The 26,566-nt window shown below is 37.5% G+C and overlaps 1 protein-coding gene across 10 annotated transcripts in view; it reads left to right on the top strand.

The window, feature by feature from the left end:
- Ica1 (islet cell autoantigen 1) overlaps positions 1 to 26,566 on the top strand; it is a 152,432-nt gene that overhangs the window by 22,203 nt on the left and 103,663 nt on the right. For 6 of the 10 annotated variants that reach the window (XM_015488251.2, XM_015488249.2, XM_015488254.2 and 3 more), the window contains exons 2-6: positions 3,046 to 3,162; positions 6,004 to 6,169; positions 10,343 to 10,415; positions 17,280 to 17,403; positions 21,480 to 21,678. In XM_015488251.2, the coding sequence (XP_015343737.1) occupies positions 3,146 to 3,162; positions 6,004 to 6,169; positions 10,343 to 10,415; positions 17,280 to 17,403; positions 21,480 to 21,678 (579 nt within the window). In that variant the 5' untranslated portion in view covers positions 3,046 to 3,145. The remainder of the gene's footprint in view (positions 1 to 3,045; positions 3,163 to 6,003; positions 6,170 to 10,342; positions 10,416 to 17,279; positions 17,404 to 21,479; positions 21,679 to 26,566) is intronic. The other 4 variants (XM_015488252.2, XM_015488250.2, XM_048785994.1 and 1 more) reach the window with 3 other exon arrangements.

The raw sequence follows: 26,566 nt of genomic DNA, 5'->3' as shown, positions 1-26,566 counted from the left end.
TTTTTAAGGTAGTGATTTTGACAGTGTTGGGTTTGAAAAGTGATAGAGCAAGATGGGATGGATTGGGTCTGGTTATCTTAAGAATGTCTCTAATGTGGAGTTGGGACAGGTATAAAAAGAGATGTGAGCACTAGCTTCTCCTGAGACCTTCACATGTGCTCTGGAGAGCTTACCTGACTTGGCCATCCACACTCCTTACTCTAGTGGCGTATAATACAGCAGTTTGTTGAAGAAACAAGGGACATATCCTGTGTGTCATTTAACTATGGCTCTTAGGCTTTAATGTGCTTAAAAATCACTTGTAATTTTTGTCAAAAACATGGATTCCCAGACCCATTCCTAGAGACTGTATGTCAGCAGGGAAGGGAAGGGGATCATAAATCTGCATGGTAATACTCCAGAAGATTCCAATGGTTTGTAAATAGTATGTCAGCAAAAACTGCCACAAGCCATGATGATCTGGGAATAGCCTGGAAATCTATGTAGAGTGAGCAGTTTTCTCAGTAATTTTTGTCATTAACATAAAAAAATTTCAATTGTTAGATATTTTAGTAATCATAAAGTTGATTCCTTTGAAGCAATCAACAGAGACAAAATCAAAGGCAGCCTGCAGAATGGTAGTAAATATTTGCAAACTATATATTAAATAAGGAGTTAAAATCTGGAATACAGAGAGAACTTCTTTAACTCAGTAACAGAAAAACATAATCCAATTTTTAAATGGGCAAAGGATTTCAAAAGGTATTGCTCCAAAGAAAATGAACAAATTGGCAACAAATATGAAAAGATACTCAATATTGCTAATCATCAGGGAAATCAAAACCATAATAGGCTATCACCTGACTGAAACCACTAAAACATGAAAACGAAGATAAGCATTGACACGATGTAGAGATACAGCATCATCCTGTGCTGTTGGTGGGATTGTAAAATTGTGCAGCCACTATGGAAAACTGTATGGAAGTCCCTCAAAAAATTGAAAATAGAACTACCAATCTTCCAATCCCACTTCTGGTCATATATCCAAAAGAAAGATATATTAAAGAGATATATAACATCCATCACCATTGCACCATTATTTATAATAGCTAAATGGGGGAGCAGCCCAGATGACCACTGACAGCATGTGTTGCATGCAATGAATACCATCCAGCTTTACCAAAGGAGGAAATCCAGTCACATGTTACGATCTGGATAAACTTGAAGAAGGTTATGCAAAGTGAAAGAAACCAATCACAAAGGCACAAATACTGCATGATTCCATTTATATGTAGTATCCAAAGTAGTCAACTCATAGAATCAGAAAGTAATAAGGGAGTTGCCAGGGATTGGAAAAAGGATACAGAAGAGTTGCTATTAGGTGGGTATAAAGTTTTAGTCATGCAAGATGAGTAAGTTTTAGAGATCCACTGTATGGCAATGTTCACATATTGAACAATACTGAACAGGGTGCAGTGGCACCCATCTGTAATCCTAATGAAGGGAGGCTGAGGCAGGAGGATCCCAAGTTTGGGGCCAGCCTTTGCAACTTAATGAGAGGCTGTCTCCAAAATTTAGAAATTAAAAAGGGGCTGGGGATGTAGTGCCATTGGGTTCAATCTCCAGTAACCAAAACAAACAAATAAAAAATGTCCTGTATACTTAAGAATTAAGAGAGAAAAGTGTTTTTTATCACAATAAAAACATTAATCAAAAAGCATTAACTATCCTTGTAGTTCATGGTAAAATGGAACTTAGGAAAAACCATGGCAATTTCATTTGTTTTGAACAACTTCTTTTTGTGAGAAATTTTGTTGAAAATCTTGAGCTAAAGGAAATGCGTACTTGCAAGCAAGCTGTGTGTGTTGTGAGAGAACTGGAAGTTTGTGGTCCCTCCATGGCCACACTGAGGGCAAAGCTATAAAGCACACTCATGCTGAATGTCATCCCCAGAGCCACTTGTCCAAATATCTGAGTGTCCTGCATGAGGAACAGAGATCAATTATGGGATGCAATCATTGCAGAAACATCTAAACATTCTTTCTCCTCTACCCTCCTCCTCCCCTTCCTGAAATCTGGAATTTCAACACCTAAAGTTACTTCCCTAAACCACTTTTTTAAAGCCTAGGAAATTTCTAATCTTTTTAGGGGTACTGGTTTTGAGGACCCTGTCTGAGACAGAGAAGGATTGGGTTGATTTTGTGGAGCATCTAAAGTGGTCACATGCTGAGCACTCACTGTGGCAGCCTGAGGCCACTCCTTTGGGGCAGTGAGCTCTCCATTTTTTCCAGTACCTACATAGGCAGGTGTTGCTCACGTGGCTGGGCTGCTTGGCTCTGCCCCTGGGCTGGCTAGCTTCCCGGCTGGGAGCAAATAGAGTAAGGACAAAGGCCAGAAGTGGCTTCCGTATTAACTAATGAAATGAAAATTCATTGCTGGGCTGCTAAATATCACATTGCTTCCTCCTTTAAACTCTCATTGGTATCTTTTGGTTTGGGGGTTTTAAATTTTTTTTAATTTGTTTTGTTTTTGCAATGTGCTGGTTCATTTCTTTAAAACATTGAATATGAAATATTTCAAATCTGGATGCAATAAATTCACCATTGAACCTAACATGTTGAAACTTAAATCACATCCCCTGCAGACAACCGCTGTCTGGAATGTATTGTTCTTCAGTGCTAAGAAATTCTTTATATGGAAGCATTACATGTTACCACATTAATAGGTACAATTTTATGTTTTCTATGTCAGTTAAAATAAATTTAATTTAAAAGCTAATTAAAACCATGGTGGTTTTATTACACAGCTCATTGTACATAATATTGGTATTATGTCAACAATAGGTAGTAGTATATTGCCTGTTCATTTCTTAAGCTCCATTTGGGATATTTCTTCCAGTGTAATTTAGCTGAGCCATTCTCCACACTGATATGCAGCATTACTATGGAATAGTGTTTGGCCCTAAAATACAACCAGAAATGGCTTGGGTTGACAATTTTTATGTGTCACATTAATGTTTAATTGTAACATAATGTGTAACTGTTAAACACGTTTGTCTTATTTCAGGTTTGTTTTATTTCAGGTTTAATATAACGTATCCTCTCATGCTTTTTCCCTGCCCCTTCTCCCCGCATCAACAACAGTAGAAAAAGAAGAAGAAGAAAACATGTCAGGACACAAATGGTAAGCAGTGTGTTGTCTTAACTAAATTGGGATAAGCTAATAAAGTAGAAATCACATAGTTCATGCTCAGCAAATGTCTATTGAATGGAACAATTGAGACACATTAGCAGTAAATAACCTTTCCAGGTTGATGCATTTTTATTACTATCTTATGTATACCTTCCACCTTTGGAAGGCATAAGGAATGTTATGTAGGGTATCTATGAAATAAAGTATGGTTCTGCTGTCACACACTATTCAGACTTACTAACTGCAACCTTCATGAACATTCAGAAGCCAGTCATGGTTGAAGTGTATGATGCTGAATAGAACAGATGTGGTAACCAAGCTAGCTCTTTCATTTATGTAGAAATAACATATTATATAGAAATAGCATATTAAATCCATGGGAAGTTCTAGAGCCCTTTATGCAGTGCTTCTAAACCTTTTGTACTTGTGACTCCACCAGCAAGCAGATTTTTGTCGTTGTACCTTCTTTAATTTGTATCATGAGAATGAATTCCATTTTATTTTTCAAATATACAATTAATTAAAGAAATACACATTTTAATCCCTCCTTTCTCATTAGATAAGAAATTAGGCCCAAGTCCTTGGTAACATCAATGTCAAACTTCAAAGAACTTTTGCATATCTTAAAATGTAATTATTTTTTAAAAGCAATTAAGTATCCCCATTTGACAGTCATCTAAGAATTGTCAGACTTCTTTTTCTCTGTCTTACCTTGCCTCATGATCATGGGCTGGTTCCATCTTGTGACTCTCTTAGTGGCTGCCATATCCTGGCAGGAGTCTTGGGCAAATAGTTACTCACCTAAGGCAGATGGGAAAGCCCCAAGAAGTAGGCCCTCCCAAACTCTCCTGCTTACTATACTTTAGAGCTTGCTGCTAAAATACAAGGGCTACGGAGTACATCTAAATGACTGAACTGTGGAAGAAAACATCTGGATTTTAATCCTGGGTGATTTTGAGCAAGATTCTTAAACTTTTGAAATTTGAGATTCTTCTTTTTTTGAGTGGTAGAGGCTGGTGGGTATTCATTAGATCTCTTTCCCCTCCTTTTTTGTTCCAAAATAAAATTTTTAAATTAATTCTTTATTTATATATGACAGCAGAATGCATTACTAATTCTTATTATACATATAGAGCACAATTTTTCATATCTCTAGTTGTACACAAAGTATATTCATGCCAATTCATATCTTTATACATGCCAAAATAAAATTTTTGTGTTGTTGTTGTTAATATGATGGCTGGAGAGAGAGAGAGAGAGAGAGAGAGAGAGAGAGAGAGAGAGAATGAAATTAAATCCATTTTATGCCCTATTCTTGAGACTCCCATTCCCCTGAAATAACCACAGTCTTTGGGGTTAATCCTTCCAATATTTTAATGTGCATGTTATATAGACAGATTGTCTTTTACGTAAATGTTATGCATATTTTTATCTTATTTTCTTATTTGTGAACTCATAATAAAATGTTTAAATACTACAGAAGGGTATAAGGCCCACCATGAAAGTCTTCCATAAACCTACTTCTCTTACCAGCAATAACTATTGTTAAGGAAGTCATCTGAAATGCTGACTTTTTAAGATATGTGAATTAAAAGTTATAGATTTAATGAAAATGTCAAGGAAGGAGAGTATAAATCATTGTGCTTTGAGATTCTGGTATTTTGATCTAATTCTATGAAGCAGCTCACAGGACATAAGCTGGCATATCTAGAGCTGGGGTCAAAGAAGTTACATATCAGCAGAGGGAAGTTGTCAGGGGCCCTGTGTGGCAGTTAGGAACAGGAACTTTAGACATAGGAGGAACACAGAGCAGGGGGAAAGATGGAGCACCAACAGGAAACTTTGCGCCAGCATTTGGTGTACTCATTGCTTTCATTGAAGGAATCCCATTTCATTCTAAGTTTGTTTCTAGTTTTTTCTTTATATTCTTTTTGATTTGCTTTATGACCTTCCTGAACAATGGCTTTCTATCTGTATTTTAAGCAATTATTTGAAAAATTTGTAGTTTATGACATTAGAAATCAGTAACATATTTTAAATTTTTATTTTATTTTATTTTTTGGTACTGGGGATCCAACCCAGGGCCATATTCATGAAAGGCAGACACTCTACCCCTGAGCCATATGCCCAGCCCCATTAGTTTACTTTACTGTGGTAAGAACAACTAACATAAGACCTACTTCTTAGAAAAGTTCAAAGTGTACAATACAGTATTGTTAATTATAGGCGCAGTATCATACAGCAGATCTGTTGAACTTACTCATCTTGCATAAATGAAAGTTTTATGCATGTTGATTAGCAGTTTATCTTTTTTTTTCCCTCGGCCTTAACCACCATTCTACTTCCTAGTTCTGAGTTTGATTATTTTAGATCTTCTTTAACAGATGTTAAGTGTGTTGTTTTTCAGCCTCTTTCTACTTTGCCATCGCTTCATTCCGTACAGTGGGATGGAGAGAGTGTCATGGTATCTTCCTTCATCCCTGATTCCCCGTGGTGCCTGGAGCCAGTCACCTGGCCTTCTTGGCCTTACTTTCTCCACCTCTAAAAGGAGTGTGTCCACTTATTGATATCTAAATTCTCCTGAAGATGTAGTTTCTTGACTTCCTACAAATGATTCTAAATTTCCTCACTCTTATGCAATTTTGGAGCAGGTTAGAAAGAATTGATTTAATGTTCTTGGTGTAATATCTATATAAGAAAGTACTTACATGTTTATGAATGTTGTAAATGTCAATGTATATTAGAACACCATATCTAGATAGATTTTTCATGCTATAATATCTTAAATCTTTATGAAAGTATTGAATAAAATAGTACTTTATATGTTTTCAGCAGTTATTCCTGGGACTTACAGGATCGATATACTCAAGATAAGTCAGTTGTCAATAAGATGCAACAGAAGTACTGGGAAACGAAGCAGGCCTTCATTAAAGCCACGGGGAAGAAGGAAGATGAACATGTTGTCGCCTCTGATGCAGACCTGGATGCCAAGCTAGAGGTGAGCATCACTTCACCCGGGCAGGCCTAGGTGTGCTTTATATTTGAAAATCAGGAAGATCTAGAATCAAATAATTACACCCAGTACATTTTGTTAAAATCAACAAATTTTCCTATAGCCACCAGCATGCCTTAATTTGTTTTTCAAACTCTTAGTTGGAATGCATGGCATGTGGTAAATTCCCAATAAATGTTTACTGTCAAAATTATTACAAAGAGTTGCTGCTATTGATAGCTGAGGAGTCAGAATTGGGGAGGGTTCAAAAAACTAAGGGTCCAGCAGATGTTTACATTTAAAAATAATAATAAAATTAAGAGGACATGGGTAAAATAACCTGGAAAGTAGAGCCTAATAAGATGGTATTAAACCCTGGAAAATTCTAGAAAGAATTAACCAAGCAGATACTTTGACTAGTTAGTAATATAGCAAACTGAATTCCTACCTGGTTGATCAAGAGTATTAATATAACTAGTAGAAGGCCCACTAACTGTCTTGCTGGACACTTATGCCAATGGTTTAGATTACAACTTTGAAACCATAACATTTCTGTGAGTGACAGGGCGTCAAAAGGAGTAATACAATACATGGTCTGATAAGGATTCAACAGGTTCTCTGGATTTAATGTGCAAACTAAAGTTAATGAATCTAACATTATTTAATGGAACTAAAAAAAGAGCTCCAAATTTCCCAGAAGGGTGGCTAGGGTGGTAGAAACCATGGTTATCCCAAAACAGAGAGGGTTAAAGGGAGACTTAGTTGTCAATTACATAGGAAGGTCTGTTATGTGGAAGAGGGTTTCCGTTCATCTGAGGATAGACCTAGACTCAGGCAGAGCTTTCTGAAATGTAGGCTGCCCAGTGAGAGATGGGCTGACTTTGAGACTATGAATTCCCTGTCCAATCAATATGGCTACAGTTGCACCTGCCAGCTTTTGTGACCTGGGGAGAACAACCTAAAAAAATTTCTCTTATCCTTGTTTTTTTAGTGCTTGAAATGGAGGCAAGAATAAATATTTACTTACAGTTATTATGAAAATTAAATTAGGTAATAAGTAGAGTGATAGCTTATGTTTACTTAGTTCTTATTATGTCCCAGGGACTATTCAGAATGCCTTCTGTACATTATCTCTGGAACCTAACAAAGCTCCTGACACACCTGGCTCTGCCTCCCTGTCCTAAGAATTCTCTCCCATACCACTGACACTGCCCACACCACCCTCCAGGCATAATGGCCTTTTCTCACTTCTCAGGCCACAATCAAGCAAGTTCAAGCTTATCAAAATATTTCCTGTGGTCTGCCTGGATACTCTTTCCCCAAACCTTCCCTTGAATGGCTCCTCCTCATAGTTCCAATCTCGGCCTAAAGGTCACCTGAACTTGAATATGCTGTTTAAAGTCACTGAGATCCACCCCTGTTCCTCATGCACTCCACCCACTGTTCTGTCTCACATATGGCCTTGTTTTATTTGCTCAGGGTCTCATCTCTCATGGAATTATCTCAGGTGTTGGTTTGTTTGCCTGCCTTATCCCCAGTAAAAGGCTAAAGTCCGTGATAGCCTACCACTTTATCCCCACCAGTCTCACAGTACACATTCAACAGGTACTAAATGAATACCTGTACATGTTGGTGCAATTAATATCAGCCCTGTCTCTCCTTCTGTAAGTGGAAATTCTGCAAAGAAGCTGGGTTGACAAGGATTTTCTAAAGGATATTCCTACATTGGAAAAAAAAAGTAGAATCAGGAAACATGTTCTGATTTTTATATTATAAATTCAGGGTAAATTGTTATAAGTTATAAATGCTTTTCGTAATTCATAGCTTTTTCCTTTTTAACAACCTAGTAAATACAAATCAATCATTCAAAAAGAAAGATGCTAATTACTACTATATTAAATATTATATTTATATGTTGACTTTTTCCACAACACTTTTAACAAACCACTGTACTTTATTCCAAATAACTGCTGTCCTAACATGTGACTTTCAAAGTAGTTAGCAGTGACTAGTAATTTTACCCATGACAGAAGTTTCTGCAGAAATGTTCATACTGATGTTAATGGTTATAGAGAGAATTGATTCCATCAATAAAATATAAAAATGATATGCAAATCATTATGACATGTTTTTTATACTGAGTTATCCATAGAAGCCTTGCTTATGAACCAAGACCTTGCTGGCTCAGAAAACTTGTGGGCCAAATTTTAATGAAGGTCAGATACTATTGCAATTCATTGAGAAGTTAATATAGAAATGTTGTGCTAAGTTTAACATTTATCCACATTGCTTGATATTAAAATGATTTTCTCAAAAGCAAGTCCTTAGTACAAGGACAAAAAAGAATCTATGGTGATAGAAGTTTTTAATGGCTGCCAGAGTACAGTGGACAGTATGGATGGGAAATGTTATCTTGCTTTGGACATGATTACACAAATGTTTATAATAATAAAAACTCATACAACTGAACATTAAAGAACTGTGCATTTTATTGCATTCAACTTCTATCTTAATTTTTAAATAATGAACAGTCAAAACAGAACATCCCTTAGCCGCTATATTCAAGAATGAGAAAAAGAACCAACTTGGTCCTTTTCTGGTGGTCTGTGGCCCAGACTACTGACATCAAGCATTTGCTAAGGGACGGATTCAGACTGCCAGTTTTCTGTTTTGTTTTATGGTATAGGATTTTTTTTTTCATATCTATAAACAGGTTGAGGATGCAATTTAGTAAACTCATATATTTATATTCTTCATGACCATGTTTTATTATATTAAGTATTCCTAGGAATGGTTTTAATCTTTCATGTACATGTGCATGCATCCATTTTTATTAGATAATTTGGTCAAATTTATAAAGAAGCAGATCATCTGTTTTCACTCAAATATTGAAGTGCTTTGTAACATAATTTCTACAATGTGGCCAGTTAAGTAGGAAGAGAGGAAAAAAGAAAACCTTGCCTGGCCTCACTGGGTGACTCTGCAAGGCAATATGTTTGTCTGCCAGGTTTTCTAATTGTTCCCAGCCCAGGTCTCTTGAGTCTGTGGTCAGAGGTAAAGAAAGTGTGAAGTATGTTATGTTAGTTTGCTTTCTGTCACTGTAACAAATACGTGAGATAAATCAAGTTAAAAACAGGAAAATTTTTATTTTGCTTCAGTTATAGAGGGTTCATTCCATGGTCGCTTGGCCCCATTACTTTGGAGGCTGTGGTGTAATAGAGGAAATGTGTTCCTTAGGACAGCCAGGAAGCAAAGACAGTGGGGAAGAGGCTGCAGTTCCTTATCTCTCTCAAGGGAACATGCCCCCCGCCCATGCCTTCTGCTTGGTCCCATCAACTCCCAATAGCACCACAGGTTGGAGACGAAGCTGTTAGCAGATGGGCCTCTGGGGGAACATTTAAGATTCAAACCCTACTATCTCTTCTGTCTTTCCTTGAGCTATCTTGGTTTCTGAAGCAAAAACTGAGAACCCCCCCTGAGTAAAATCCAGTTAGATTCTCCAGAATTCATTCCTGCTTGCCTTTCCCCCAGTTTTCTCTAATATGACCATAGCAATGGCATTAGGTTGTCTTACTGTGTATATTTTATGAAATCATTAGGAAAATAAGTAGTGATGTTTGCTCCTAACTAAACATCATTTTTACCAGATGCCTTCCAAACAGACAGGACACTCAGATGATTGATTTTTGTTTGCTTTATCCAGTTTTTTAAGCTTGCCATAAAATACATTAAAATCATAAAACAAGTTGACGTCATCTTTTAAATATAATGTTTACTTGACAAATCTTCCATTAAAAAAAAAAGACAACAAATGGTGAAGGGAATAAATTAGGTTATGAATGAATATTGGGTCTCTGGTTTACCAACTCCTCTAATTGGGCCCTTCACTTAGTTTTCTGTTTTCGGCTATTATTTCAATAGTCTGGAGGAAATAATTGTTGCTGTAGATCTTAATTTAGATCACAGAGATGATGAATTCCAATAAGTAAAGGAAAATAAGAACATATTTAATGGTGCTGGTCACAGTCTCTATATGATACTCTACATAACACCAAACACACTTAGACAGACATGTTATCTTGTTTTTAGTGGGTAATTTATACACTATGGTTTTGTTCAGTGTAATTATTTTTTATTTCACTGCTATCTGTTTTATTCTGTTCTCTTTTTTTATTACAGTTGTTTCACTCAATTCAGAGAACCTGTTTGGATTTATCTAAAGCAATTGTACTCTATCAAAAGAGGATATGTTGTAAGTATATCTTAAGTGTGACAGATAGACCCTAAGAAAAAGCAGTATGTTTCACCTTCATATATCATTTAACATGTTTAAGGAACTCTTTATGGGTATTTATTTGTTTAAGCCACAAAGGTTTACCTAAACTACATAGGTTGTTTATCTTTCAAAGTAAGAATCATACTAGGAGAATTTTGTATTGGATGTCCCATGGATTTAGACATACCATTTATTTTCCCAAGTATAAAATAGTTTTCTCAGTTTTATGTCTTGGGCTTTTAAATTGGGGTTATTTTTATTTGATTGCCCTGGCTCTTTTATATCCAGTGTTGTCCCTTTTAAAGAAGTCAGGTAGAGATAGAAGGCACATACAGTTAATTCACTGGTGATATTTTGTTGACAGTATGTCCTCAAGAACATTTCTCATGTCAGACATAAGGTATTGGGCTGGAATGAGAGTTTCACACAGTCATCCTGTCTTAAAAGCATTCGCAACAAAGTTATCCCTGAAATACTAAATATCAAGTTGTATGCTGATATGTCTTTAAACTTTATTTTAAATCATAATAAATATAATAGTATAATTTCTATATTTCTAAGACTAGAATACAGTGTGTCATTTTATTTCTGACTGCTCTGCCAAAGCCCTTTTCTATAATCACAAGTTAGCGATCAGTTGTTTTTCTACATTAGTAATGTTTCATTGAGGAACTGTTTGGGGAAAGCCCAAAATTCATAGGACTTAGAGGAAGAATTATATAAATTATCTTTGTTAATATTTACTAAGTGTTTGGGCTAAGACCTCTCCAGGGCTCTAACTCCAGGATCTTGAGCTATGAGGAAACTGAGGCACATGCGGACGGCCCTCACATCTCCCTGTCCCACATTTAGTCATTCTCAGTGCTGGCCTGATTTGCCTCTTAAAAAGCTTTCAGCTTTGCCCTCCTCTTCTGTCTTCTCTGCCACTACCCTAGTTAGGCCCCACCATCACTCCCCTACTTGGTTTGCTAAATCAGCTTCCTATCTGATCCCCTTGTCTACACTTCTGCCTCCACTAGCCTGTTGTCTACACTGCAATCAGAGTACACTTTTAAACCAGACCAGATCATTCCTTTGTTTAAACCCCAAGTTCGGAGAATTATTGGTCAAAATTGCTTTTACTCTACCTACCATGCTCTTCATACTTAGCATGAAATGGATCATTTTCTCCTCAGTAGAAAACAAAAGATATTTATAAAATTGTGATTGTTTTATATTAAGTGAGTCACATGAAGTCAGTTGCCATATATATATATATATATATATATATATATATATATATATAGAGAGAGAGAGAGAGAGAGAGAGAGAGAGAGATANTCACATGAAGTCAGTTGCCATATATATATATATATATATATATATATATATATATATATATATATAGAGAGAGAGAGAGAGAGAGAGAGAGAGATAGATATAGATATAGATATATAGATATATAGATATATATATAGATATAGTCATAAGGGAAGAAAAGATGGGTGCTTGCAGATTCTATATAAACAGTGATTCTCTCAATAGAAATTATGCTTACCATCTATTTGAATGTTCCTAGTAGAACACCTGGGAAGACCTTTCCCCTGAACTATCTCAGATTAATTAATAGAATTAGGATTGAACATTATAAAATCTCATGATTATCTTGTAAGGGGCTGCAACAGTGAGCCCACCCTTGAAGGAGTCCAGGGAAGACCTTGGCTGTGGGTCGTGAATGAGCCCTTTGTGTCTGCCCACTAAGCTCCTGTGAGCCATGCCATCACAGTGGGGATGAGAAGGAGGAGTTCTGCACTGCTAGGATGGAAAGGAATCCCGACTTGGATGGAGGACTAAAAATAGGGTAGCTAATGTGAGGGTGTTGCTATGCAGCTGTCAAAGAAAAGAAATGAGGAAAATCTCTATGAACTGATGATATGAAGTAATTTTAAGGGTATAATTTTAAATGAAAGGAGCCAAGCACAAATGCATATTGATTGTATGATACCCTTCAGCAAGAAAGAAGGGGGGTATAATAAAATAGAAATGTAAAGAATGAAAAGTACACACACACACACACACACACACAGTCTTCTTATCATGCTAAAGAATTTCAGGAAAGATAAACCAGAAATTAAAGAGACTGGGGGTGGGTAGGAAAGTGTTGGAAAGAAGTAGGGATGAGAATGGGGCGGAAGGGTGAGGAGGGATCTGTATCTAGCAACCTTAGTGGTGTTTCACATACTGAAAACATGCTTAAGACCAGCCAGGACCTGGGAGGCTCCAAAATGGAATGCAAGCAGCAACAAACGAATTGAATTGCATTAAAAATGAATAGCATCACCACACTGACTAGAGTGGAGAAGAAAAGAATTAACCTTAGTAATTTGGGGCAATAGTATTTTTTACAGGATTCTAAACCTAAACACAAAGTGTACATGGAAACTGCATTTGTTAATATATTTATTTCTTATAGGGGTAACAATTAGCAATTCTGAAACTGTGTGTGTGTACTGAGGTAAAACAAATAAGTAAATACATTATAGATAATGACAGCCTGGGTTCTTACTGCCTATAGTAGAAAGAAGTTGTGAATAAAGGGAGAAGGCTAGAATAAACATGTATTGGGCTGGAATCAGAGGTGTCATATGAAGTCTTTGTTATTAACATAGATACAGATGGAGAGATTCAGAAATGAATACAGATGAGTGAGTATACATGGGTTCGTGTGCATTCACATATTTCCTGCCTTTGCTGACAATACCTCAAAGTACTAATGCCCTGTAGTAGTGAGCACACCAACACACAGTTCTTGGATTCTAAACACCCTTATTCATAAAAGCAGTGCTTCTTGAAGAAATGATTGATTTCAGGGCTGCGGAAGGGAAAGTTCAAAATGAGCCTGGAATATTTTATAAGGGCCAACATACAAGAAAGTTTTTGAAAAATGGGTGCAAGTTGAAAGGGCATAGCAGAAAGCCTATGGTACAAGCCGGTACAATTTAAGTATCAAGATAAACAATGATATTGTTGAAATATAACACATGGAAAAAAAATGATTACCCATTACGTCTATCTGGAGGTAGATGGATGGACAGACAGGTAATAAAGGGCCTTATAAAATACTTCCAGTTAATAAATATATATAGAAAAAATACCACAAAATCACCATTAAGTAAACACCACAGTGAGAATCATGGCAGGTCAGAGTCACTGAAGAGTGTCACAATTAGTGAAAGTAAGTTTGTGGAAAGAAAGTTTTGTGTACTCTTTCCTCAAAGTTACAAAAAAAAATTACAAAATAATAATTGCAAAAAGAAAAAAAAATGTAACTTTACAGTGAAGAAACCCAACAGATACTTACTTTAACCAAGTGACAGAAGTCAACATCCTCAGTGATAGTTGTTATGTAAACCTGATACCATCCACTAAGAGTGGCTCTTTACCTCTATATCCTTCCCTCAAGTCCATAACCCCAGTCTAATCACGAGAAATCAGACCAAGCTAAATTGAACAACATTAGAAAATATGTCAGGAAAGTTGGGGCTGGGATTGTGGCTGAGCGGGACCCGGGTTCAATCCTCAGCACCACATAAAAATAAAGGCATTGTATTGTATCCATCTTCACCTAAAAATAAATAAATAAATATTTGAAAAAAAATACTTCAGGAAAGCTGAAATGGGAAAAAGCATCAAAGTCTTGAAAGACAAGAAAGATAAAGGAATTATCAGATTGAAGGACACTTGATATCTCCATGCTGGAACAGAAAAAGGGCATTCCTGGGAAAACTGGTAAAAAAAAAAAAAATTTAAGAAGCCTGTGGTTTCATTGGTAGTATTATTCCAATGTTAATTTCCTAGTTTGATCTTTGTGTCACAGTCATATAAGATATAATATTAGGGGAAGTTGAGGAAGGGCATATAGGAATTCTGTATACTATACATAATTTTTCTATAAGTCTAACATTATTTCAACATAAGAGGTTTCATAAAGGTCTAAACATAACATAAATTGGATTCTATTGCTCCCTACCTTTTAAAAGCATCCAGTAGTACTTAAAGTAGAATCCAAACTCCCCTACCATGGCTGATAAACAGGACACACCTCTCCAGCCACCTTTCCCCACCTGATATCTGAAGCCTTGAACTTGTTGTTCCCCTTCTTGGCATGGCTCTGCCCTAATGGTATCTAGAGCAGCCCCTTCTTGTCATTTATAACTGAGCTTAATGGTCCTATTTCAAGATGCCTCTCCTAACCACCCAGTGAAAGACAGCTTCCACTCCCTCTTATTCCCCATCTCTCTTTTTGTATTTTTCTTTTTGTTTTGTATTTGTGATTATGTATGTTTTGTTTTTCTATCACATGCTGCTTGAATATTAGCTCTGTAAGAGCAGGGAACCTCATGTGTCTTGCTCATCAATGTATTCCCAGGGGCAGAAAAGTGTCTAGTACGTATTGAATTATCCATAAATCTGGGCTAAGTGAGTTAATGCTGTCAAGCTAATTGGTTTCATAGTTCTTCAGTTGCATTTTGAGAGAATATATCTGAAAATCTAATTAGCAATTAAATGTGGATAGGTTTTTATTTGAATTTTTAAGCCCCAGTTAATTGAAAACTTTGTACAAGAAGAAATTTTTGAGTTATCTGATATATAAGTTGCACCTGAATTTAAACTTCTACCAATTAATTTTAGTATTTGAATTGTTTAAATTAAACAATGGCCATCACTAATTGGAAAATTCCAACCTTGAGCCCCATGGAGCTCAAACCCCCTTTCACCTCTCTCAGAAGCACTGCCAATTAATCAGAGTCAGCACTTAAATGAAATTTGTTTGCCACCAAGTTTAATCCTCCCATGTATAAAATGACCAGAAAATTATTTTTAAAAGCTTCAATCTACCTAGATTTTTTTTTTTTTAGGAAAGAGTACATTTCATCAGCCGTGTAATCATCCAGGTACCATGAACTGGTTTCTTCCTGACCCTAAACTAAATGTGTTCATTCATACATGAGTTAAGGCTTCAAATTAAAAAAAAAAAAAAAAGTGACAGTAACCTTATGATCTTAGGAGCAAAAGTGGGAAATTGCTCTTCATAGAGAAAGATTCATTGTGGAATTGAATGATTAATACAAAAAACAGTGGAGAGGAAAAATGGAAGATATTAAAAACAACAACAATAATAACACTTTTTACAGGAATTTTTAAGGTACCTAGGACCATGGCATAAATATGAAGTAAGCTTTTAACTTAAAATAAAATGTACAGGGATAACAAAGCAAAAATTATAGTTAGTTCAACCTCACAAACATTTAATTACTGCCATGACTATAAAGCTTCATATTTGGACTGGGAAATATAAAGTTTAGACGAGGTCCCTGCCCTGGAAAGCCTAGTCTCATAGGAAGGTCACATGCTCACCCATGCACACTCTGACATGGGTCCTACCACAGTAAATGCTAACACACGTGCCCAGCAGGCACTGCTGTCCAGAGAAATAGGAATCCACTACTTGACAGAGGAAGTAGCCTTCCTGCTTTGATCTGTGAGCATGATTTTTGAGAGACAAAAGTAGGAAGGAGGGACATCTTTTACCTCTCAGGAAAAATGGATTCTGAAGCCTCATTTCCATGGGGCCCTCCCAGAGGACTGTTAGAGTGAACTATAGTCACAGATTAAGAAGGAAGCTGTAGTGAGTTTAGCTGTTATCTTTGTATTCATGGGTCCTGGCCAAACCTCTACATTATTGTTGGAGAGATTTTTAGGAATGGGGTGCATTCTCAAAGAAATCTGTATGGCTCATGGAAATAGACAAGAATCCTAGCAGCATTTTAAAAGCAGTTTGAGATGCGAATGGTGTGGAAATGTATCAGTACAGAAATGAGGACAAGAGTATTATTCAAAGTATGTTGATAGTAAATGCTGTGTTTAGAAAAAGAGAAAAAACAAACAAACAAAAAAAATTCTGGGAAGCTCGTGTCATTTGGGTCTCCTTTACTCTATTATGTGGATGCTCTGTATTTTATCAAATTAGTCCCTAGAATAGGAAGCAAGAGTTTTTCACCATAATAAATAATCATGCTGATTATTTTTGTGCCCACTGACTACCTCCTTAGGATGTTCTAACACCCTAACCATAGAAGTGCAGTGTCAAAAATGGTGCAATTCTATGACTATATCTACAGCCAAATCAATCTGTAGAAAGCTTGTAACAGATCACTTACCAGTAGTCTCATCTGCAGTTGTATTTAAAAAGGAGACCAAGATCAGGCAGAACCAATTCAGAGCCGGTTCCAGCATATGTATTTTAAAATCCACCAAATGATCAACCTGATGGCCTACCCAGCCTCAATTCCCACCCCCACCTCCTACCCAAAACCTGTGTCATGAGTGAGATATTTGAGTTGCTTTACAATGAGTAGAATGTAACTCAGGAGGCACAGATCAAAAAACCAGCCAGATAGAATAATAGGAGGCCACTAGCACAGAATTCTAGGAGCCACAAAAGATTCCCACCGTCATACTTGACAAACCCAACTCCTTCATTTCAGCTGGAAGCAGCACATTATGGGCTGGCTTTTCAGTACAGAGGTCGTTTTCTGGTTCTGATTACAGGCACCAAACTCACTGACAGATGTATTCAAGTGAATTTGATCTCTCGTATTGTACGTGGAAGAACAGCATGAACATTAAATGGCAGGGTGGGGGAGGTGGGGAGAACTCACCTTGAAGCCTGCCACTTGGATTTAATTTCATCTCATCTTTGCCTCTGGGAGAGAGGGGACCTTGTGATTCGTCTCTCTCATTTTCTTTGTAATAAAAATGCTCATTGTTCATGGCTCCTTTCTGTCTTTTCTTCATCAGTCTTGTCTCAAGAAGAAAATGAACTGGGAAAATTTCTCCGATCTCAAGGCTTCCAAGATAAAACCAGAGCAGGAAAAATGATGCAAGCCACAGGAAAGGCCCTCTGTTTTTCTTCCCAGCAAAGGTGTGTGACCTTTATTGGGGCTCTGTTTTGAGGGATCTGAAGAGAACCTGGGAATCACCTACTCATGCAGGGGAATTTCGCTGTCTTTAGAAAGCTTTTGCCTGCGATTGAGGAGCTACTCCATTTACTTGATTTCTTCTTAACTCTATGAATAAAATAACATGTAGGATACCTCTTTTTTCCCTTCTTGTTCATTTTTAAATATTTTTTCTTATTTCTCCGGGCCTATAGGGGGCATTCTAGGTGCCAATCACTGTGAGTGGTGTCCTAGGCTTATATTTGACCTTCAACGTTGCTCATAACGATCAGTCTGCTTCTCCTTCCAGCAGCTGATTAAAGCAGGAGCCTAATGAGACCAGCTTGAAGGGTTTCCTTCCTGCTCTCTGTGGGCCAATTAACTGCAGAGGGGTGTTGTTCAGGATGCCCTGGACCACACTGCCCAGACCCTGGGCCAGCAGCATCGCCTGGGAGCTTATTAGAAATGCAGAAACAGGACCCCACCCCCTAGATCTGCTGACTCTGAAATTTGCATTTTAACAAGGTTCCCTGTTGATTTTGATGTACATTCAAGTTTGAGAAGCTCCAGTACAGAGAAAACTGTAAGTGATCACTGGCATTTTTTTTAATACAACCAGGACTCATTTTTATGGTCAGTATTAAATAAGCAGGAGCCCCAGCACACAGTTGCTCCTTGTGCCTGAGAAAAGGACACTGTTTCTCTCATACTCCTCCAGTAACTAACAAGCCCCCAAACTGTCATCCACTAATATTTGGCAGAATCACATCTAAGTAAAGCTTGGAGGTAATTTCCAAAATATTTAGGCTGTAGAAATTTTACTTACACAAATTGTCCAATATTTTCTTCTCCTATTAATTTTCCCTCTCATTCTCCCTCCCATTGATATATATATATATATATATATATATATATATATATATATATATATATATATATATATACACACACACACACACACACATTGATATATGCATGGGTGTTCCTATGAAAATCCAAGATGGAGTAGAAAAGAAACCAACTGTGTCAAGTTTTTAGTGATCCCATTCCTAGAGATTTGGGTTCTTCCTAATGACATTTGGACCCTGACTGTGTGGACCATGCCAACTCTCATAGTTGAACGAAACCATTTCCAACAGTTCTCTACCCTAGGTTTCCAAGAAAGATACTTATTTGTAACCTTGAAATGCACCTATCATACTTATTTATAGTAATTATTGTCCTTGTAAAAACTATACATACTCATTTTAGAAAAATTTAAAAACAGACAAAACAAAAGGAGAAAATTAAAATCAATTTTACTAATGGGGATAGAACCCCTTGATAGATGCTTTCTGTATACATATGAGCTTCTCCAATCTTAGGAGGATAAATAATTCCTAAAATGTCTTTCATAAATTCTCATATGTTGAACATGTACTATCACTAATAAGAAGAAATTCTTATGTATACCTACATACTAAAATTAGCATCTATTTTATGGAAAACAAAGCCAAATCCCAGAACACAATGCAAGGGTTATTATTACTGATAACATTGTTAATTATTCTATTATATGACTATCCAGTATATACCCTTTCATAATTATGTACCAGATGATCTCACAGAGCACAAATATAAGGCCTTAAGTTTATGTAACCTAAGCTTCAGATACAAACACAAACAGTAAAAGAAACCAACAAAAACAATGCGAGTGGTATTGAAATTATAAGCACTGTGTGTTAGCAAACTGTGCTGTGTCCATAACTTAATGAGGTATGACCAGCTTTACCATTTGGAAGGTGGCCTGCACACTGGCTCTGGTTTCCTGACACTCAACTGTTGCCAGGCACATGAAATCCCAACTAGTTCTCCTAAACATGAAGGAAACAGGAGGATTAAATGTAACTCTCCTGACTTTGCATTCTCAGTCCTAAACATGATTTAGGGTATGCAGGAATATATTCCAACACAGATAGCTGATATCATAATTTCTAGTGTTTGCATCTTGTTGTATATAGGTTATTTAGCAAATTGATTTTTTAACGTCAAATATGCTATCATTTTAAATTTCAGTGTATACATCTTAAAACAGCCACACCTTAGCATTCCACTAATTGAGTATGTGTGAATAAACATATGCTGGGTATACATTTAACCTGGGCCCTGCTGTGCATTTCTTTGGTCATTTCCACCTTTTCCTGCTAAAGGATAACTGTCCTTGGAGTAGACCTTTAGGTACTTTATTATTACACTTGGATGGATTTTCCTGAATGAAAATGTGGACCAATCCGTCACTGAATCTTGATATTTTCTATTTATTTTGAGTCGTGATCTAGTCTCTCATACCACAGTGATTGGTTTTTCACCCTTCTGATTTTATATGGAGTAAGTTACAAGAAAAAAATATGGGGTGAGTTTATATGCCTTCTTTTCCTCCAGCACTGGAGATTAAACCCAGGGACTCTCAACCACTAAGCTACACCCTTGGTCTTTTTATTTTTTATTTTGAAACAGGGTCTCACTAAGTTGCTGAGACTGGCCTCACACTTGAGATTCTCCTGCCTCAGCTTCCTGAGCAACTGGGATTAGAGGCATGTGGCACTGAGCCTAGCATGCCTTTTTCTTTTTTATTACCAAGCTATTACAACTTTAAATGTATCTGTCCAATTTTACAGTAGTGCAAAAAATCAAGAATAGTTCATTCACAAGACCTTTTTACAGCCAGTTTAGGAAAATAGTTGAAATCCAAGGGAAGAGAAAAAGGAGTCCAGAAATGAATACGATACTCAGGGAGACATCTGAGGACTGTTTACAACTTTTCATAGAAGCCTTCAATTATACAAACCTTCACACCAGTGTTTGTTTAACTGACTTATTTGCTAGTCATTGCTACAATGGCTCATTCTGTTTGATGAAAGGTGAATATTAAATTTAAACCAATAGGATAGAGCACAAGTTTCCTCGATGGGGTAACAATATGTATTTGAAAAAATTTCCAATGTCTAGGTAGGACAATGTGGGCAAGTTATTTTTCTAGAAGTTCTCAATATTTAAAACATTACAGACAAGAGGAAAAAGCAAAGGGGATTTTTTTTTTCTTATTGAACCATTCATACTCTTTCAGGTCTGCACACGTAAGGTGGCATTGCAGACACTGAGGGAGCCTCCATGAGTTTCCCTCAGCTCCCTGGCACCATTGTTCCCTGAGTTTGCATTTAAATTGAAATTGAAATATTCATCTCATTTTTATATTTTGCACCTGTGCCCTGAATCTTTCTGGAAAAGAATGTATTTTAAAAGTGTAATTCATCTGACACTGCTCATTTTGGGTAGGAATATGAAAGAAGCAATATTTTCTACCCAAAGTAAATATTGTACTTAGAGTTTGATATATCGAAAATGTTTTTTTTTCTGAATAAATGACAGTGTGCTCGGCTCATATTATAATAATTTTACATTCATATAATATACATTTCTGATGTATATCTTTTAAGTTTGGAGAGGTTTTTCTTTTTTACAAGAATTAAATTATATACCCTATCTCTGTAGTAGAACCTCAATAAATGTGCTTATCTCTCCTAACCACCTGAAAATGCTTCAGTTCATGCTTCATTTCTCCTGGAGCAAGCAGCACATGCCCCGGCTCCTGAAAAGTAATCAAAATGGCCCTGGTCACATACAGTATCTTCAAGGAGCCCACCTTTAGGGGATCAGGAGACAGGGAGTGACCAAGATTGGAATGGAAATGGCATGCCTTGACTGTCCATCATTGATGCAGGATTGGTTCCAACTTCAAAGGAACACTGCCCAAGCTTGAGGCCACCCCCAGCAACACTGAGAGAGGTGTTTCCCAATGGTCCACATTAGTCCCAGCAAACTGAAGTATGGAACACTGGTGGTCGTCCCTGGCCAACTCATAGATTCACATACATTTTAACTATTATTCACCAAATCTTAATGAAGCATCTTCTCTTCCAGGCACTGTTCTAGGTTCATAAGTTTAAGACAAAGTGTCAAGGATTCAAACTGGTGATTGCCTTGGTTTCAAGGTTGTCGCTTTGTCTCTTTTTTTTCCCAGATTGGCCTTGAGAAATCCTTTGTGTCGATTTCACCAAGAAGTGGAGACTTTTCGGCATCGGGCGATCTCAGATACATGGCTGACGGTGAACCGCATGGAACAGTGTCGGACAGAATACAGGGGGGCATTATTATGGATGAAGGACGTGTCTCAGGAGCTCGATCCAGACCTCTACAAGCAAATGGAGAAGTTCAGGAAGGTAGGAGGTTTTATGAGGTTTACCAAAAGGGGTACCTGCTAGAAGGTAATGAGGTGTGATTGAATCCCTCTGGTGAAGAAGGCTTAGCTCAAAAGCACCAAGGATGCAATTAATCATTGCTGACGTCTTTTTATGTGACAGAATACCAATTAATGTGATATATAATTCTCTAAGGATAAGATAGAAGAGACATCTGGAAATTGCTGGGATTCAGTAGCTGGTTTTAATTGAACTCAGATTTTCATATAATGTGCACTTTTTGTACGGTTGTCACTTTTAAATGCCTTTTCACGCATAACTAAAAATCAAGATCAGATAAAATGAATCTGGAAGGTGATAACACAATATTGGGGCAATCTTTTTAAATTGCTAATGTGTATTAAAATTAATAAGACAATAATACTCCTTTGTTTTGTGATGTGTTCAGAAGCAGTGGGGTTTAGTTGTAGGATTAGCTAATGTGGCATTGACTTTATCTGATATTGACCTCTTCAGAAATTTCTTTCAGGAAAATAAGTACCCATAGAGATGGGTATGGTCTTAAATTGCCCTGAAATAACTGGTGAGTAGCATAGCTAATTTCCAGTTAGTTTTTTAATTACCTTGTGTCAATGTAGGGTTTGGAGATTTTGACATACAAGGATGCATCTTACCACTGGGTGGCAGTGGTGCACTGAGTATTTATGAAAACATAGAGAGGGTTTTTTTTTTTTTTTTTTTTTTTTTTTTTTTTTGTGTGTGTGTGTGTGTGTGTACAGTCTTGGTAGTTCTTTGTTTGGTCAACTGGATGTATTTCAGGGTGTGAAAGAAAAAAAAAAAAAAACATCAGCCAAATGTTGAGCTTGACATAATATTGTGTCAACTGTCTTACTCATTTAAAATGATCCACATGTAATTAGAGATAACTACTTAAAATTCCTGGATTTTCTTTTAAGTACATCCTTGCAGAGCTACTATGAATGGAAAAACTTACTGGTTTTGGAGGCTGGATGTGGGGGTTGGGTAAATGAAAGGAGGGACCTTCTATGTGTAAAAGAATGATCACCAGATCTTGACCTACACATTAGATTGATACAGATTCCTCTAAAAGTCAAATTTCCTCTTGGTTTGTAATTTTTAGAATCCTTCCGTAGGGAGGGAATCAACATCCATTTTCTTTCTGAACATAGATGTTAGAAGGCAGACTTCTGAGTTCATGGAACATCAAAATTGAAATATCTCTCTCTTTTAGAGATGATCTTATGAAATTCACTAATCTTTTAAAAGGGAAAAATCAAGCTTTTGAGATAGTAAATAAAATTGTCACAGTTTGAAATGATACTGGTGAATCTAAGCTACTTTCAAAGTTTTCTGGCTTTCTAACCAGGCTAGTCACTTGCTTTGTCTTTCATACTTTGTTTGGGGGAGGGGGTGAGAAAAATGGAATGGAACAGGTATAAAAAAAGAAAGAAAAAACACTATCTGCAGGGCATAGTGCTGATCATCCTTGTATCTGCTACTCCCTTAGCCCCACAGTCACCAACACACAGATTTAGTTTTATAGATGAGGACAATGATACCCAGTTAGGTAACTAACTCAAGGTCAGAAAGGGATGTGAAAGTCAGAATCCAAGAAAATATGCATAATTTTTTTTCCCTAAGAGACAAAAAAAGGAAGTTGAAAAGCATACCTAAAATGGACGAAAGCATTTTCATGGTAATTCCTCTCCTCTGATTTATTCACTCAATTAACAGTTATTGAGTCACTCCCCTGTGCCAGATAATAAAAGTAAACATACAGCTATTCTAGAAGGCAGAAGAATTTCATGTGGCATTGTGTTTATTTGGTTTTGTTTGGTGTGGGGGAAGGTGGTTACTCTGTAAGAATGAAATAGAAACCAAGTCCTTCGTCATTTGGTTTGAACATTGAAACATTTCCCACCATTTAGTGTCATCAATTGGTTGACTTTGGAAAATATGGTTTTTTAAAAAATCCTTTGCCATGCAGAAGTAGCTGAAACTATGGCTTACTCCCTAATCCCTGGTGCGCTGGATTTAATTTAATAGCTGAACATGGTGTACTCAGAATTTAGGGGAAAAGTATGTTTTTTAAAAGAAGCCTGTTTTTAAGTGTGTATTTGATTAGGCTGGACCCTCCACAGGACAGGGACCATGTTGGTTCTCTTGAGAGCCCTAATCCCAGCACCTGGCCCCAAATTCACACTCCTCTATTGGGTGGCAGAATGCCAGGCCCCCAGTTTGAAGTTCCAGAGCTGTGTTTTCTCAGACCTCTCTGGCATTCCCACCACATGCAGCTGACCTCCCAATCTTTTGGAAATTGACATACATGGATGTAGGAGTAAGAAATAGAATCTTTCATTTACAGGTTGCTGCCCTATTTGATGGATGACTTTAAATTGTGACGTTTTCTGTTCACTTGAGTTTATAACACGAAATCCAACTTTGCGTGATCATTAGTGTTTGGTCCCGGTGGGACTGCGTTTTACACAGAGTCTCCATTGATCTCTCAGGAATGTGTTACCTAAAGGTGTTTCTGAGTCATCTGGGATAGCGATCCAGCTGCCGGTGGCTCCTCAGGAATTACCATGGGAGTGGGAGTTTCGGGCTACTCTGTGCCGGCTCCTGCCTTCGCATTTCATGAATCCTGAACTGTGGCCCTCCCTATTTGGAGTCTTTAGTGTGCCTTCATTCATGTGTTTTTTTCATTAAACAAATGATATTATATAGTAGTAAATACAGTAGTATATAAGAAGGCATCATCACCGCCCATCCTGTCTTGTGTGGTCATTTGGGGCAACATGTGGTGCCACAAGAACACCTGAGAAGGGGCATCCTGGAGGAAAGGGCATCTAAGCAAGATGTGAAAGGCAAGAAGGAAGAGCTTGGGTTGAGAGTGTGAACAACAGGACGCAGTACTCTATGGCGGATACAACTTGAACAGGGGCCCTAAGTGAAAGAAAGCAACAGGGCATTTAGAACCACAGCAAAGGAGAGGTGGGCAAGGGTACAGGGGTGGCCAGACCGTGGAGCAAGATAGGAAAACAGGGCCAGAGAAGACAGGACATCTGCACAGCAGAAGGCAAGAAGGGAAGGGTGTTCAGAAAGGGAGAGGCATGCTCAAATTTGTGATCTCAATGGCTCACTCAGATTTTAAGGTGGAAAAAGGATAGGAAGGTCCCACGCCTTGAACCTGGCACATCTGCTAGGAAGCTTTTATACAAACCCAGGAGAGACATGGGGTGACTGTGTAATGAAGCAGGAAGTAGACCAGAAAGATAGGCACTGTACTGACCTCCACTAGACTCTCTAATTACAGAGCCCTTCATTATTTTTAGAAATAAGCAGAATAAGCATAAATAAATAAATAGCAAGTTCAAGTGTGTTTTCCTGTCCAACCAAGATTTTTTTCAGTGTTTTCAGAATGCCAAGAAACCTTTTAAAGAGTACACAGTGAGTATAGCTGAAATGATGAATGAAACTTAAAATCAAACAAAGCGAATAGTCTGTTTTCCTTCTGGCACCTTTAGAAGCTCAGCAGCTGAAGACAGAGCTGTAGCATTGACATGGGACAATTTTTACCAAGCTTGTGTGAAGGGGGTGGAAACAGAGAGGGGAGAGCTTGAGCCCAGCCTACAAGTAAGACCCTGCTAGTCATTTGCTCCTTGTGGAAATGACCCTGAGTAGCAAGATACCTGGAGAGTGTGGCCACACTTAGCTGTTCTCCTCTGTCCAAATAATGGACTGTGGTGGGTGAATCTAACTAAATGGGCAAGGCTGGGTGACTGTGTGCAGCCGGAGGCTCCTCCTGACAGCGTGATTCACCCGGGAACACGAGGTATTTTACGAGCAAAGTTACAACGTGTGATATATGTGCCCTTTGAAGGCAGAGTAAAAGGGTATAATTTAAAAATAGAAGTCAGCTTCTTGTAGCCGATTACATCAGCTGAAGTTGGGAGCTTGCAGCCGAGCGGGTGCAGCCTGGTGCCCTTGAGAGAGTCCTCCTGTGGTCAATTAAGTGTCTTGTTTTTCTTGAAAGTCAGAAATGGGATGGTGGGTAATTATTCTAAATGGAATAAAAGCTGTGTTAGGTGTAAGAAAATAGTTCTGAATCCTCTAAAGAGATAGTATGGAAATGTATACGTGGGCATTTGTAGGAGTCAGAGTCTTCATAGACAAGGACAGGGGACCAGTGTTTTAATGAGGGCCATCTATTAAATGACTTGATGAAATCCTACAGCATCTGTCTAGTGTTTCATCACCATAATCAAAAGGATATCTGAGAAATATTATAGGAAATATGTTTGGTATATGCTGGTATTTGCAGGCTTGTATCTATTTAAAATAGTGTGAGGTTTTAGAGACCTGTTAGTCCACTGGTCACATCATCAAAGGATTATATTATGGTGAGAAGGTTTATTAACAAATGTCAGCAGATTACTAAGTAGGGGCTTATTAGGGCCATCAGTCAGTGGTGTCCCTGTGTCCCAGTTGAGAAGGTTTGGGTCTATAGGCTTGGTCAAGGACTGGTGAACAACAGTATTGATACTAGAGGGGTTTTTCCCTGTGAACAAAGACTTGGGTTAATTAATTTGACAGTTCCATTAATTACTGCTGAAATCATTGGTCTTTGTCAGAGGTCAGGCTCTTTGAGCAATTGAGGGCAGGTCCTATGGGAGCTAGAGACACCACTTAATGCAGGGACTGTCACTGCTCGGCCATCTCCCTGCATTGTGATGAAGGCCTTTCATTTTTGCCTGGGCCATCGGCTCTCCAGTTGAAACCAGTTTTAGTTCAGTATCTCTGTAGATCTGGAACCACCAACAAGTTGAGTTGAGTGAATGGAGATTATTTTAAGCTTGGGTCTATACAGTAGACCGATGTGAAATGT

Source organism: Marmota marmota, unplaced genomic scaffold (genome assembly GCF_001458135.2).
Source record: "Marmota marmota marmota unplaced genomic scaffold, marMar, whole genome shotgun sequence".
Taxonomy (NCBI): domain Eukaryota; kingdom Metazoa; phylum Chordata; class Mammalia; order Rodentia; family Sciuridae; genus Marmota; species Marmota marmota.
The sequence above is the reverse complement of the archived record's forward strand: the minus strand, read 5'-3'. Positions and strand labels throughout refer to the sequence as shown.